The sequence below is a fragment of the Lipotes vexillifer genome, unplaced genomic scaffold (assembly GCF_000442215.2).
Source record: "Lipotes vexillifer unplaced genomic scaffold, Lipotes_vexillifer_v1.1 scaffold189, whole genome shotgun sequence".
Lineage (NCBI taxonomy): Eukaryota > Metazoa > Chordata > Mammalia > Artiodactyla > Lipotidae > Lipotes > Lipotes vexillifer.
Window position 1 is genome coordinate 3,210,146 of NW_006785816.1, and position 15,814 is coordinate 3,225,959.

At 36.1% G+C, this 15,814-nt stretch overlaps 1 protein-coding gene across 2 annotated transcripts in view; it reads right to left on the bottom strand.

Moving 5' to 3' along the window:
• Positions 1-15,814, bottom strand: part of NME7 (NME/NM23 family member 7) — a 218,262-nt gene that overhangs the window by 166,506 nt on the left and 35,942 nt on the right. For both annotated transcript variants that reach the window (XM_007458116.1, XM_007458115.1), the window contains one exon: positions 13,134-13,242. In XM_007458116.1, the coding sequence (XP_007458178.1) occupies positions 13,134-13,242 (109 nt within the window). The remainder of the gene's footprint in view (positions 1-13,133; positions 13,243-15,814) is intronic.

Consider the following 15,814-nt stretch of genomic DNA (forward strand, 5'->3'; position numbering starts at 1 on the left):
GAGATTTTCATGAATTATACAAGTGCTATACATGTTATAACTCATCAATGGAAATCTGTTACTTTTATAGGCAAGCACAGTGAAAAAGACTGAAAAAGTAAATCAAAACCATGGATCCATAAACTCTAACATGAACAAAACAAAGTAAATCTTTTCCCTTTCTTAAAATTAGTTCTGTTGTTTTGTATCTTTTTTTTAAGACATATAAAGAAAAAGATTCTCAAAGCTTGTCTTTTGCACAACTTTCAAAATTATGAACATTCATTTTCTTTATTCCAGTTATCCAAAGTCACAGTTAAGGAGATCACAAATTTAGACATCTTACTACCAGAACATGGTTTCTTCTGTTGATTTTAAATGGCTCTGATTTCCTCAGCTGGCAAGACCTACATTGCCACTCACAGGCTTAAAAACAGACGTAATGCCACAACATGGGCCACAAATTTTATATAACTCTTACTCCTCGTCTGCTGGAAGCACATACTATATGCACTGGGTATGGGCCTCCATTTTTGTTCTATTTTCCAGCATGTCCTTATGTAGGGGGCAGCTTTGCCATCTAGTGGTTCTCAAAATGTGATCCCTGCATAAGCAGCATTGTCCTGACCTGGGAACTTATTAGAAATGCAGACGTACCGAGTCAGACACTCTGAAGGTATAGCCCAGGAATGTGTATTTTAACAATCCAGATCCAGTGATATGGATGCTCACTAAAGTTCGAGAACCATGACTGGGAGCAAGATCTCTGAGGACAAGAGAATATCGCAGTAACCATTCTCCTGGCCATGAAAAAGGGGAATGTTATCTGAAAAGCTTATGATTTTAATTTTCAGTCCAATTCTTCCTTAATCCCTCTACTCCAAACCTGCATCATCTTAAAAAGGAAGTCATAAAGGTATTAAATTCTCAAGTTTTGACTTTTTGGTCTTAATTTCCCCTACTCTCTCTCACAGAATTTTTAAGAGCATTCCTTATCGGAAAACATGCAAAATGGAAGTAAAAGCGTATATGGTGAAAGTAAATCTCCCTCCCATCACAGAATCTCAGTCTTTCTTCTTAGAGGAAATCACTGTCAGAAATTTCTTATATATTCTTCTAGAAATATTCAACATATGTACAAATATATGGATATGGTCTTTTTGTTTTTAAGGAAATAAGAACATACTATACCATCTATTCTATGCCTTGCCCAATTTCTAAATATTTATTGTAAAATATAAAATGTATATGTTTTATGGTAAAATATATAACAGATATGCTCAGTTTTATAATATTAAAGTGAACATATATGGTAACCTCCACTCAGGTCAAAAAAAAATCAGAACATTGCCAGGACCCTAGAAACCCTCTGGGTGTGCCTCTCCAATCATCACCCTCTCTCCTCTCAGAGACTACCTGACTTTGGAATAACCTTTTCCATGTATTTCTTTTTTCTTTACTACCTACATATGCATTCTTGAAAAACATAGTTGACTTTTGCCTATATTTAAACTTATGAATAGCATCATATGGCTTCTAACTTTCTATGTCTTATTTTGTTCAACTTCAAGATTGTGAAGTTCATCCATATTGTTGTGTTCAGCTGTTTGACAGAGAAGGAAGAACATGCCACATTGTAAACAGAATCTCTGAATGGTAGAAGTGATTTTTAAAACAAACATTTTTCTGTATTCCTGTATTTTATGAAATGCATATTACTCTGTTAATACAAGAGAAATTCCAATAAACGTTACTAAGACAAATTCCTGGCTAAAACTCAGCATGACCCACCTCTGTATCTCTTTGATGTCTATTCCTTAAAAGGAGCATTCTGGTATTTTCAATGCCTAAAAAACACAGTTCCTAAAGAAAACATTCAACTTTAATTACGTATCAATGTAAAATCGTAGAGTGATGACTTTTCCTAAAGATCTCAGATTGGTTTTATATATATTACCCAATTTATCCTCACACTATACTTGTTAAGAATTTGAAGCATGTGTTTTGACTCACATTAACTAATAGCAATCAGGTTAAATGAAAACTATCATCATATAAAGCCAAACACCATAAAACTCATACTGGAAATTTCATCTGCTTTTTTTTTTTTTTTTGCGTTACGCGGGCCTCTCACTGCTGTGGCCTCTCCCATTGCAGAGCACAGGCTCCGGACGCGCAAGCTCAGCGGCCATGGCTCACGGACCCAGCCGCTCCACAGCATGCAGGATCCTCCCAGACCGGGGCACGAACCCGTGTCCCCCGCCTCGGCAGGCGGACTCTCAACCACTGTGCCACCAGGGCAGCCCCTGGAAATTTCATCTTCTGACTCAGCCTAATGCGTAAGTAAGATTTGGCTTAATGTTTGCCTGCCCTCAAATCCAGGATACTCTAAAGAATAAAAACAAAGAGTAGAGAATATGGGCATAAATCAATACCAAAAATCTCAAGATACACTTCAAGCACATCTGAGCTCTCTCCAATTTGCTTAAACTAAAATCCTTAATTATATATATATATATATATATATATACATATATATATATACATATAAAACTGAACCACTTTGCTGTACACCAGAAACTAACACAACACTGTAAATCAACTATACTTCAATAATGAAAAAATATCCTTAAGATTATCCTGAAGAAACATTGCAAACCAGTCCTTTGATAACTAAGCTATTCCATGATGACCACCATGAAAATGGCTGTAGAGAAATAACTTCCCACTTGGCACACACAAGCCACCGTACACAGAGGTATAGTCGATGTAAGGTGGTAATAGGTTACAAATGAACTAACCACCAAAACAAGCAAGACCTTTGAACCACAGACTTTCTAGAGTAGGAAAGATGTGTGAATATGTAGAAAAGCAGGGTACCACTTATTAAACAACTCAAAAAGTAATTACAGCGATCATGTGCCTTCAGCATTTTTTCATAAGTATCTACTGCTCCCGTCTTTTAACATGTCATTTGGAAACCCAAGCTTTCCACCTTTGTAAGGTACTGTCTTTGCTTTAGATATGTGCCTTTTTTCTTCCTCATGAGAATCAACTGTAATCATATTGTCAGAATTTCAGCATTTATAATCCGTCATGTAACATGAAACATCTTTCAAAGTCTTACCACACGAGATCATGTGGTTTTTCATTTTTAAAATATTTCCTGATAAAGTAACACAATGTGGCCTGAATCCCTGGACCCCAGCTCCACAGAGATGGGTCCAGCTCCTTGGCTGGAGGAAGGAATCAGCCGGAAGAGCAGAACCACAGCCTAGTGGAAGCAAGTCCTGTCTTCCTCTGTCATTGTGCAATTACATGAGCATTTCTGCAGAGGAGGAGTTAGGAGGAGATAGATAAACCAGTACCAGAGATTCCTCCAAGGCAGAAGAATGGGAACACACTGTCTTTGCAAACTCTTTGAGACAGGTTTGCCTCAAGTCTAGACCATTTCTATCTATGCTCAGCATTAGTTATGACATCTACAATTACATGGTCCTCTAACAGTCATATATGTGAAAAATAAGCAAGGGGAGTGGTATTTTGTCACCCAAGTTCTGCATTTAACCTTGCATTGATCCTGTTCCTCCTCAAAGACTCTGTGCATATCTAGACTCTAACAGGTCAACAGATCAATATCTCAAAGGCAAATGTGTCAAGTTGCTTCAATAACATCATTCCCTGAAAGGTGACTCCTGAATCCTAATATACAAAAAAGTTGGAAAAAAGGAATGGGAAAATGAAGTTTCCAACTTATCTTCAAATAAAATAATCCTCCTGCCAATAAACATCATCCCTCAAGTAATATACATACAGGATGTCCCACAAGTCTTAGTGCAGTAACTTAGAAGTATAAATGCTACAAATGTATAATAAAATATGATTTGAAAGTTAATTATATAAATTTCTTTTTAATATACTTAGCAAAACATAAACTTTATGATTCAAAATACAAAAAATGGAATAACTATAAAAGAAATTTAAATTAATTTTGTAAATGATATTTATTAAGTTTGTTGCATTTATAGTCCTAAAGTTATAAAAGTTTACAACTACACTAAGACTTCAGAGAGATCTTAGAAGTCACCTTCCTTAATGTTACACTTCTTCTAGCACTCTTTCAATGAAAATGGGTTTCATTCTAATCTCACTAGAGAGAAATGTCAATCTAAGGACTGCCTAGCCACAGATAAACTTTTCTGTTATTTTTGTTAAACAACTGCTAAGTAGAAATAAACAAGTATTTGAGATGCTACTTTGGTAAAGCAGAGTGCCCTGGACACTCAAATTTTCCATCACTCCAAGAAATTCTCACCAACCTGAAATATAGCACAGGGAACTACCCCTGTAGAGTCATACGAATAACTGAAAACCAAAAGGTGACTCTTCCTTAACCTTCCCCATGGTTGCTATTAACCTGCTACAGAGAACAAGCTAGGAATCTTCCACTTGGTATAAAATTTCCTAAGGCCAGCCTCTGATAAAGGCAGATCACCAGAGGAAATGCAGGGTGTTCCCTGTCCGCAAAATTTCTGATAAATGGTTCTCAAACTGGACATTAGGTGTTCATCAGGAGAACCTGGGGAGACTATTTAAATGCTTATTTCTGGTCCAGAAAGTCTAGTCCAGACTTACTAAATTCTGAAGTTAGGGTCCAGACATATTCATTTTAAAAGTCCCCCAAGTGGTTCTGGTGCACACTAAAGTTTGAGAAGCACTGACTAGCATACAATTACACACCACCACTGATTTGGGTTCGAGTACCACATTCCTACCGTGTTATGGTCTTAGGATGTTTTATACCACTTGAGAGAAACTGCTACATTGGCGGTCCCCAGTGAATCATGATCCCTGGTATTCATGCCTTTGTGTAATTCCTCTCATAATGATTTGGCCACATGACTAGACTTAGCCATTGGGACATTAAGGCATGATGCAAGGAGAGGCTTGATTAGCACTTGCACAATGAAGATTGTCTTGGAATGCTCCTTTTGGAAGCCAGCAACCATGTCATAAAGAAGCTTAGGATAGACTACTGAATGGTGAGATGCCATGTGGAAAAAGTCTCTGAAGGATGAGAAACTATCTTGTACATTTCAGTTCCAGCACAGCTCCCAGCTGAATGAAGCCACCCAAGTGACCCCAGGTATACCACAGGAGAATTCCCAACTGAGCCCAGGTAATACACAGAATTGTGAGAAACCGTTTTTAAGGAACTAAGTTTGGTGATGGTTGTTATAAAGCAATAGATAACTAAAACACAACTACTTCAGGTTTTTAAAAAATGTGTCATGTGATATAATCTCTAAAACTGCTACTGTTAACAGCTAACACTTTATTGTATACTTACTATGCAAATTATTTCAAGTGCATCACACGTATTAACTTACTGATGACGTAGGTTCTGTCACCTCCATTTTGCAGATCAAAAAAATGAAGCTTTAGGAGGTCAAGAAATGTCTTCAAGGCCACATAATTAGTGTCAAGCCATAGAATTATAACAGTCATTCCAAACATTATATCCCAGGATCATCCTTGCCAGATACTATAGGATTTTCACTGAACTCTCTGGCATTCTTTTATCTATATTCTTGTTTCTTCTAATTCAGACATTTGAATATAGATAGATCTTTTGCTTGTACTACACTTCACTAGGCTCTGAAGAGAGCCTTAGATTCCTGATGCACACATCACAGTTGCTAGGTGCTAGTGCTTTGGCTGCCTAGCAACAGATGTTTCTTTATTCCAGTCAGGTGTGAAGAGCAAGCCCTGTCTTCCAACAATAAAAGACACAGTGATTTCTCATTGCTTTGTCATTGATTAAAAAAAAAACAACTATAATCATAAAGGCACACAATTAAGCCTGGAATAAATCTATTCAATCCTCCTGCTTTCACACAGTAACATTCAAACAATCAAAACTACTCATCCTCTAAATGTCTGCAAGGAGACATTAACCAGGACCAAGTTTATCCATTCAGAAGGACTTCTTTTTTTTTTTTTTTTTTTTTTTGCGGTATGCGGGCCCTCTCACTGTTATGGCCTCTCCCGTTGCGGAGCACAGGCTCCGGATGCGCAGGCTCAGCGGCCATGGCTCACGGGCCCAGCCGCTCCGCGGCATGTGGGATCTTCCCGGACCGGGGCACGAACCCGTGTCCCCTGCATCGGCAGGTGGACTCTCAACCACTGCTCCACCAGGGAAGCCAAGAAGGACTTCTTAACTCTAAGAGTTTTAGACACTGTATTACAGTGCCAGAAATGTACAATTAGAATGTGTGCATTTTATGTTATGTAAATTATACATTAATAAAGTTATTTAAAATTAAAAAAGAACATTCTCACACCAATAACTTGGAAGATGGGAAAAGAAGATTTCAGTGGCTGCTTAAAGCATTCTAAAGTCTTCGTCTTTGGAAAAATTTGGACAGAGCGAACAAGTTTAAATTTTATTAATAAAATTTAGAGTTAGGGGCTTCCCTGGTGGCACAGTGGTTGAGAGTCCACCTGCCGATGCAGGGGACACGGGTTTGTGCCCCAGTCCAGGAAGATCCCACATGCCGCGGAGCGGCTGGGCCCGTGAGCCATGGCCGCTGAGCCTGCGCATACGGAGCCTGTGCTCCACAATGGGAGAGACCACAACAGTGAGAGGCCCGTGTATCACACACACACAAAAAAATTTAGAGTTAAGTACATATGCTAAAATTTAGGCAGAACCAATTAAAAAATATACACTCTATAACAGAGGTCAGGAAACTTTTTCTGTAAAGTGTCAGACAGTTAATGTTTTAGGCTTTTCAAGTTTTACTGTATCTGTCACAACTACTCAACCCTACTACTGTAGCAACAAAAGCAGCCATAGATAATACATAAATGAGTATGGCTGTGTTCCAGTAAAACTTTATTTATAAAACCAGGCAGATAGCCCGACTTAGCCCAATGGCTATAGTCTGCTGATTCCCTGATCTAGGACATTCAAACTAGCAGATAAACAAAAGAGAAAGAGGGCAATAAAGAAAAATTTGTCCATCCACAGAAGGTGGAAAGGGGTGGGGGGTTAAGAGCAGGGGAAAAGAATGAAAAAAAAAACTTTAAGAAAGATAAAGAAATCCAAATCAGTTACCACAATAAATGGCAATGGGTTAAATTCAACTATTCTAAGACTGCTAGATTGGATTGAAAAAGCAAAAATTTCCTAAATAGGAATGAAACAAAATTCAGTCATAGTGATTATAAGATATATATTATAAGCAAAACGCTAAAATAAATTGGGAAAAGACATGCCTCCCTTTAAGGTTAACAACAAAAACAATTACTGGAACTAAAGTAAGACTAGTGTAAGGAGCAAAAAGATAATCACACACAACAAAGCCTCAGGACATACAAAGCAAAAGCAGTCCAAATTAAAGGGAGAAATGACAAATTCATAATAATAGATAATTTTAATGTGGAAGAATTTAACAAAGTTTCTTTCAGAAGCTGATTATCCAAACAGACAAAAAAAAAATTTCAGTTTGGACAACAGGTTTGAATCAATAGCTATTTACATATAAAGGGAGAACGATGCAACAATATCCTTCTTTTCAAACACACACTGGCATTTTTTTTTAATGAGCCATGAGTTAAGTCACAAAGGACATCAAAAAATTTCAAAGAAATATCCATCATACAGACCATATTCTCTGACAATGTTCAGATACTAAAGAGTCCTAAATAACATATGGGCTAAAAGAAAAATTATGAGGAGTACAAAATATTTTTTAAAGTATGACAATGAAACAAATACTGTTCCTGTAATCAGTTTGTAATCTAGTAGAGGAAAAAGACAATGATCACTCAAAAATTAATATATATTATGCATTGTAGCTATAAATATATATGTACATATATATATATACACACATACATACTAATTATACAATATATAATAGCAAAGCGTACTAAGGGCTATAAAAGAAAAGCAGAGCATGCCAAGAGAACATGTCACTTAGAGTTTCTCTGAGAAAAATGACATTTAGGGGGGTGGGGGAAGGACGAGGGGATGCACATCCCAGGCAAAGGGAAGAGCATGTAAAAAGGCCCTCAGGAGAGAAGGAACAAGGAGTATTAGATAACTGAAAGGCAGACAGCAGTGCTGGAGTGCAGGAGTAAGGGACAGAGTAACCTGAAACAAATGGAAATAAATTACACCTAGGAAAAGGAGATTCTTGAAATATAAAAATAGGATAAAAGAAACAAGAACCGTTTTAGTCAAATTAAACATCTTTAAAAATATAAAAAGCATTATTCCCATTTAACTGGAAAAGTTCTAAGGAAGTATTCTAAATTTACAATTCTCAAGAATTTGGTATTCATCTCTTAACTGCCATTACCTTGTCCAGAACAGCAGTCATTTCTCCAGGTCCCATCTTAAACTAAGTATGTTATGATTTTTTTAAGGTATTAAAATCACCCTTCATATCTGTCAAGAACACCTTTCCACAATCAATTGACTTCAATATTCATGGAATGGCACAAATAATTCCAGCTGTAGAATCAAATAGCCCTGGATTTCAAGATGTTACCTATCCCTTCTAATTCTTAGATTCCAGATTTAGATTTACATCTGTAAAATGGGGTTAATAATCAAATTTGATGATGGGGATTTATAGGGTCTAAGTGACAATGTATGAATGAAGAATGGTATAATGTGATAAAATGAAGGCAAAATTAGTGCAAATCTCAACCCCACCACTTAAGAGCTGTGTGACTTTGAGCAAGTTACTTAACATCTCACTGCCTAGGTTTCCTCCTCTGTGGCATATGTTTCAAACAGTACCTACCTTTGCAGTTTTAAGAATTAAATAATTCATGTAAAGTACTTATCACTCCATAAATAAGAACTGCAATTAGTAATAAAATTTTTTATTATTGTTCTATACTTAAGAAAAGTCCTTTCTAACAGTCTCATTAACAAGATTTGAGACCTTCTTCCACTCTTCCCTCAGTCAAGTCATTAAAACTGACAATCCTAGGGACTCTCATTTTTCTCTAAGGGTTATTGGACGTTGGAACATATTAACAGGTAAACTTTCATTATTTCTAAAAAATTTTTTCAGTAGCGTAATGCGCAACTACTTCATTAGGACCATTAAATGTAATCCTTCCTGAAGATTGGGATTCTTTTGTAGAACTAACAGAACTCTTGAGATTCCTTTTCAGTCAATAAATTAGTGATTTCATTTAAAGTTCCCACAACTTGCAAAGTCATTAGATATTTTTACTGCCTATAATTTTGCGTTTCAAAATGCATGCTAAGTTCCATAAAAAATCAGGGTCTTACATGTAGTTCAATGTACTTGGTGCATCTGTTATAAATTAGCTTCAACTCCTTCAGATAGAATAAAACAATCACAAAACTCCCAAACTGTGACATTCTAAGCAAAACTGGGCCACTCCAAGAATTTTTACTGAAATTGAGTTAGATTTACAATGTTAAATCCAATCTCTTTATTTATAATTAACATACAATCTATATTAGTTTCAGGTGTACAGCAATTCGACATTATGAAATAATCACCACAATAAAACCAGTTATCATCCGTCACCATACAAAGCTATTACAGTATTACTGACTATATTCCCTACATGTACATTACAACCTCCTGACTTATTTATTTTATAGCTATAAATTTGTACCTTTTAATCCCCTTCACCTATTTTGCCCATACCCCTATGCCCCTCCCCTCTGGCAACCACCAGTTTGTTCTCTGAATCTATGAGTCTGTTTCTCTTTTGTTTATTTGTTTTTTAGATTCTACATTTAAGTCAAATCATATGTAAATCCAATCTCCCTACACCAAATCTCCCTACACAGTATCCCAGAAGCTGAATTACTTGAAGGAAATCCAATACAAAAAAGCTGGGAACTTAACCAATTCAATCTGCCCAAATTCAGGGGGGTTCCACAGGGTGGACTGTCTCTTCTAGGGCTCTTGGTGGTACTACCTAGCATCAAAACTACCATTCAGGGTGGAAATTAAAATTCTGAAAAAGGTTCTGAGTAAGAATAGCTCAATTTTTAAAAGTGGGGAACTTGATAAATATGATCTTGCTGAAGATCTAGTCCTGTTTCAGTTAGTGTATCAGAGACCATTCTGGCATTAAATTTACAAACTGGCCAATATTCTAATAAATAATTTGCTTCCTATTTAGTTAAATGTAAACAGACAACCCCCAAACTGTCTCTATATATCTTTTAAACATCTAAAATTGCTTTGAAATAGCCTCCGTGAAAATAGAAATGTTACAGCCAAAACACAACATTGAGATACAGAATATAACTTTCTTTTACAAGAATTTTCAATACAGTTTCACAGAATAATAGAATATCTGGGTTTAAAGGCTGAGAGGAAACTTTTTAAACCATCATGACTCATTTTACTGAGGAGGAAACTAAAATCATACAATGCAGTAAAATCGTTTAATGCAGAAATCTGTTATAAGGAAGGAAAATTTCCAACAAAACTTCAGGGTTCTAATACTTCAAAAGGCTAATTTTTTGGCCATTACAAGTGCAAAAGCAGCTCTCCCAGATTTGGCTACCACCTCCTGCCCAGTGCCAACCGTAATGGATGATCAGAATATGTAATTGCTGATAGCTGCTGAATCGACTAGATGGAGGCAATGATCCTACTTCATGGGCTTAAGTTAGACCCAGACTTTAAGAAAAATAAAGTATTTTGTTCCTTACACACTAATAGGGATTTTCTTTCTTTCTGTGGATGATGGATGATGGATTTTGTTAGTATTTTAAACTATTGCTTTGTTTCTAAGGAGTCATTCACCTTTAGCTAAAAATTAAAAGATAATGATATTGGTAGTAGTAGTGGTAGTAGTGATAGAGCAGTAATCATAATAGTAATAATGTCTAACACTTATGTAGCACTTAAGTAAGTGCTGGGCACTGCTTAGGACATTAATCTCTACCTTTAATCATTTAGTTATCTAACCATTACATTAAGTGCATTTAAACCTTACAATTACCTTGTGAAGAGGGTATACTATTATTCTCATCTTATAGATGAGGAAACATGGTACAAAGAGGTTAAGTAATTTATCCAATATCCTCATGGCTAGTAAGTAGCGGAGCCAGAATACAAACCTACACAGCCTGATTTCAGAGTAAAAATAATTCATTTTATCATTGGAATTAAACTAACTACATATAAATAATACTAAGGACATCAAAAACAAACACATTGCATAATTTTTAAGTTCGAAAAAAAACAGAAAAATTCACCTTGTTTTTCTTCCCTTTTAAAACCTGAGTCCCCAAATGACAAAATATATTTCAATCTACATATGTAAAAAGACTGCAAATATCCTAGTATATCCTATTATTTTCTTCCACCATCTATTCCACAAACTAAGCTCTTTTTTTCTAGCTCTCTTAGAAGTTAGAAGTGAATCACCACATCTATGTAAATTAACTAAAGGACTAAGAATTAAGGCCGCCTACATCCACATGACATTATCATTTGTGCCAAGAAATTATTACCCACAAAGATAAAGCTGTAAATCATTAAATAACTTCATTGTTCACTTCAAGAATCTCCCAAAAGTCCATTTATCTCAACAATAGTCTATTCAAACAGTTCACAATATTCCCTCAACTGGGCAAATAACTCACTCATCAAACAAAATACTTTTAAGACTTGGTTAAAATCCTTGCCTCACTGTTTCTACTAATTCTAAACTATTATATCATAAATGTTGCCCCATTTCAATCATATCACTGCATTGACAGACCCACCTTACATATCTCAAGGTCACACCTGAAATTCTACAGTATCTGCCCGTGACCTCTCCATTGTGAAGTCCACTAAGACTCCATGCAGGTGTGATCTCCTTACTGTAGTAGGCAGTAAACTCAGTCTTGCTTAATCAACAAGCCATTCAGGTCTTCTTTGGGGGAGTGGACAATCAACAGAAGGTAACATTCCCTGTTCCATTTCAGCTGCTCTCTTCATAACTCCTTTTTTAAAAAAATCTCTTCTTCTAGACCACAGGTGAAATTAAATATACCAGGAAATCAGATCATTATAGAAAAAGAAACAAACCAGCAATTGAAAGGGGGCCAAGTAAAGCTAATAATAAATTCAACATGAAACTTCACACTATATTTAATTGTAACCACAGTTTAAGCTGAATTGGGTTAATTACACATTTCAGAATGGTTTTAAAGCATAACTAAAATTGAGGTTTAAAAGAAACAAGGAAAAAATGCCCTGAAATGTCAAAGTTTAAATAAAGTATTCTGCTATCTGATTAGATTTAACAAAAATTTCTTAAACTTTAACTCATATGCCTCTACTGTTACATATCAAATATGGGTATATGAAATATAGTTTTAATCTTTAAAGAGTAAAAATTATTTAAACCCATATAATATTTTGAAAATGAAGTTTTAAAAAAATCCATTCATTCATCTATTATTTAGTATATTCTAGTTTTTTAAGGATGATCTTTTAAATTATACCCCATCTCATTTCCAAAAGGATTTGGGATGGCTGACAAAAATACATTGAGCAGACTAAAACAAACAGATGAAGGAAAATGAAGAAAAAATGTACAAACTCTCTCTCTCTCTCTCTCTCTCTCTCTCACACTCACACACACACACACACACACACACACACACACACACACACACACACACACACACACCAGTCAAAGAACTTTGTTTCAGATACAGAGAACCAAAAGAAGTTTCTATAGCTTTCTCAGAAAGGACATACTGCAGATATGGTAGATATTGTTTTAGATTAGGAGTGCTGTTTAAGTGAATTAAGTGAATCACAGTTATGTTGGGAGGAGAGGAGGCAGAGTAAGTCAAGGAATCAAGACCAGTAACAGGACGAGCATGACCATAATCAGCAACCCAAGGAACACCTTTTAGAAATGCTCAGATACAAAGAGAAAGATACAGATTCAGATAGATTTTGCCCTCATATTATGTCACCTTTATTCATGTGCCTTCAAAAAAAATGAATGGAAATATTAAAATTATACTTTAATTTCTATATATAAAATATATCAAGAAAAAACAAACATCAACAAAATAAGCTCCTATTAGCAAAATGTATTGGCTATAGTGTATTCAACACAGCACTTACCTTCGCTGATGGCATGGGGCTTAACAATGCAACAAGTAGTACAGTTGGTAAATTTAGCAGTGTTTGCTGGCCCACAAACTCCACTCGAAGGAAAAAATAACTCCATTTCCTAAAGACAGAAAGAAATGACTTTGGCACATGTAATCTTGTTACACATCTGTAAAACAACTCAGGAAATGTGCACAGAATATTATTATCCAGGTACTTCAGAGAGGAGCTAAAGCAGAGGATATGGGGGAAGTGTCTGCCTCAGGAAGGCCCCAGAGGGTCCTGCTCCGTTACAATCTCTTTTCAGACTCCTAGGATATTTACGTGAGAGGAGAAGAACTATGCGATTACTTTTAAAGTTTCACAACATAAATTCTTTTCTTCAAATTTTCTAAAAATGCTTTTTACAAAGACTAACTGAATCTTGTTTTTAAGTCTTAAAAGAACATATAAAGAAGTATTAAAGCAATGACAATATGTATCATTCTGTCTCAGGATTAAAGCTGAGAATGTCTTAACATATTTTGAATATTGGAAGTAATCAATACAAAGTTCTTATTTTACCCAAAGCATCAGTTTATGAGACACAGGTCCAATTTTAAACTTTTCATTAAAATATGTAAAATTCAATTAAAAATTAGGAAATCTTTATAGAAACAGATTAGTATTCAAGAATCAGAGCTACAGTTAAAACTAATTAACTACATATAGTGCTAAAGTCAAATCACATGAACCTTATTTTATAACCAGATTCAGGCTGTGCTATTTGCTTTGCACATAGTTCATTAAAATAACCACCCAGCAATTTGAACTAGCCACAAAGATGGCCACACTAATCAGTAAACTATTTAGACATATGCTTTCCTGCTTCTAAGCTTTTACTAGTATTATTTCTATTCTCTACAAAGCCCTCTGTTCCAAAGAACCATACCAACGTGTAAAGGGTCACTTTAAATATTATCTCCCCCAGGAGCCCCTTTTGATGCACCCCAATCAGCACATTGTAGTCCTCCAAAGTTGTGGTTATTTTGGTAATTGCCCCCCATGAATTATAAATTTGAAGAAAAGAACTAACTTGCATAGCCGTGTAGGTCCTTTAGCATCTAAAACAAATAGCTCAAAGTAAATACTCACTTTTCACTAAATTTAAAAATTGAAAGATTGTAGGATGTGTTAGTGTACCACACTGGTGTTCATTAAAAAAAAACAAAAAACGATCTCGGGAAGATGAGGAAAGGTTCAAATAGTAGCGTATATACTTGAGTGATTCTGGGGTTAATGACACTTTAGAATTAAAATGTTCCATTCCTTAGACAAGTATCTTTCTATCGTATTGCTGCCTTTGCTTATTACTCTTCTTGATCACTAACAGCAACTACTGCTTGTAGTCCTGTACCAGATGCTTTGATTACATGTTCTCAGAGAACGTATAAGGTACAGGTGAAAACTCAGATACCTACAGGGTCCTGGTAGGTAATCAATGAGTGAATGAAGTAAACCTGGTGTGACAAGAAGGCACAGTAGAGGGTTGCAAACTGGAAAGGGCGTGTCCTGTCTACAGTTCCCCTTTCTCTGCTTCCTTTGCAACAAAACTCCTCAAAAGAGATGTCTTTATTCTGTCTTTACTTCTTCTCTTCCATTTCCTCTTAAACTTACAACTAATTAGGCTTTCATTCCACAAAGGTTATTCATGAAAATCCCTAATCACCTCCATGTTGCCAAGTACCCTGGTTAATTCTCAGACGTCACCTTACCTGACCCAACAGCATTTGACACAATTGATCCCTACATACTGGAATGCTTTCATCACCTGGTTTTCTTCCCACTACTCCTTTTCAGTCTCCTTTGATGATTTTCTCCCCTTTGGCAGACCCTTAAGTACTAGAGAGGGGTCTAGTACTATCTATTGTCACTATTCTACCTATTGTCACTCTCTTGTTGAGGCCCTCAAGTCCCATGGCTTTAAATGCTACCTGTATTCTGATATCTCCTATAATTTAACCTCCAGCCCAACCTCCTCCCTAAACTCCACATCCATATCTACCACTTACAGACATTTCATATTTAAAACATCCAAAACAGACTTTGAATTTCCACTGTCTCCCATAAATCTGTTCAATCCCACCCTTTTCCTTACCCTTCAACTGCACAAGCCAAAAATAAATAACAAAAAACAAAAACAAAGAACACAGTGATTCTTGATTCCTCTCTACCTGTCCAATCTATCAGGAAATCCTTTAAAATATAACCAGAATCCAACCACCTACCTCCACATCTGTCACCTTGGTCCATGTGACATGCCACCACCATCTCTCCCTTTAATACCTGCACTAACCTCCTAACTGATCTCCCAGTCCAACTTTTCCCACAAGTACCCCTACCCTGCCTGGTCTATTATTAACACAGCAGTCAGAATGAAACTAATAAAAACATATCATGTCACTCCTCTGCACAGAACCCTCCATGACCTCCTATCTCATTCAGAATGAATTTCAAAGTCCTAGATATCCTGAAAGGCCTTATGTGACCTGGGCCCTGGCTATACCTGACCTAATCTCCAGCTATTTCTATGAAACACATCTCTGCCACAGCATCACTGGCCTTACCTCCTCATTGTTCCTTGAACATAGCAAATATGTTCTCACATCAGAGTTTTTGCATGTATTGTTCCCTTACTTGCTGGAACACTCTTT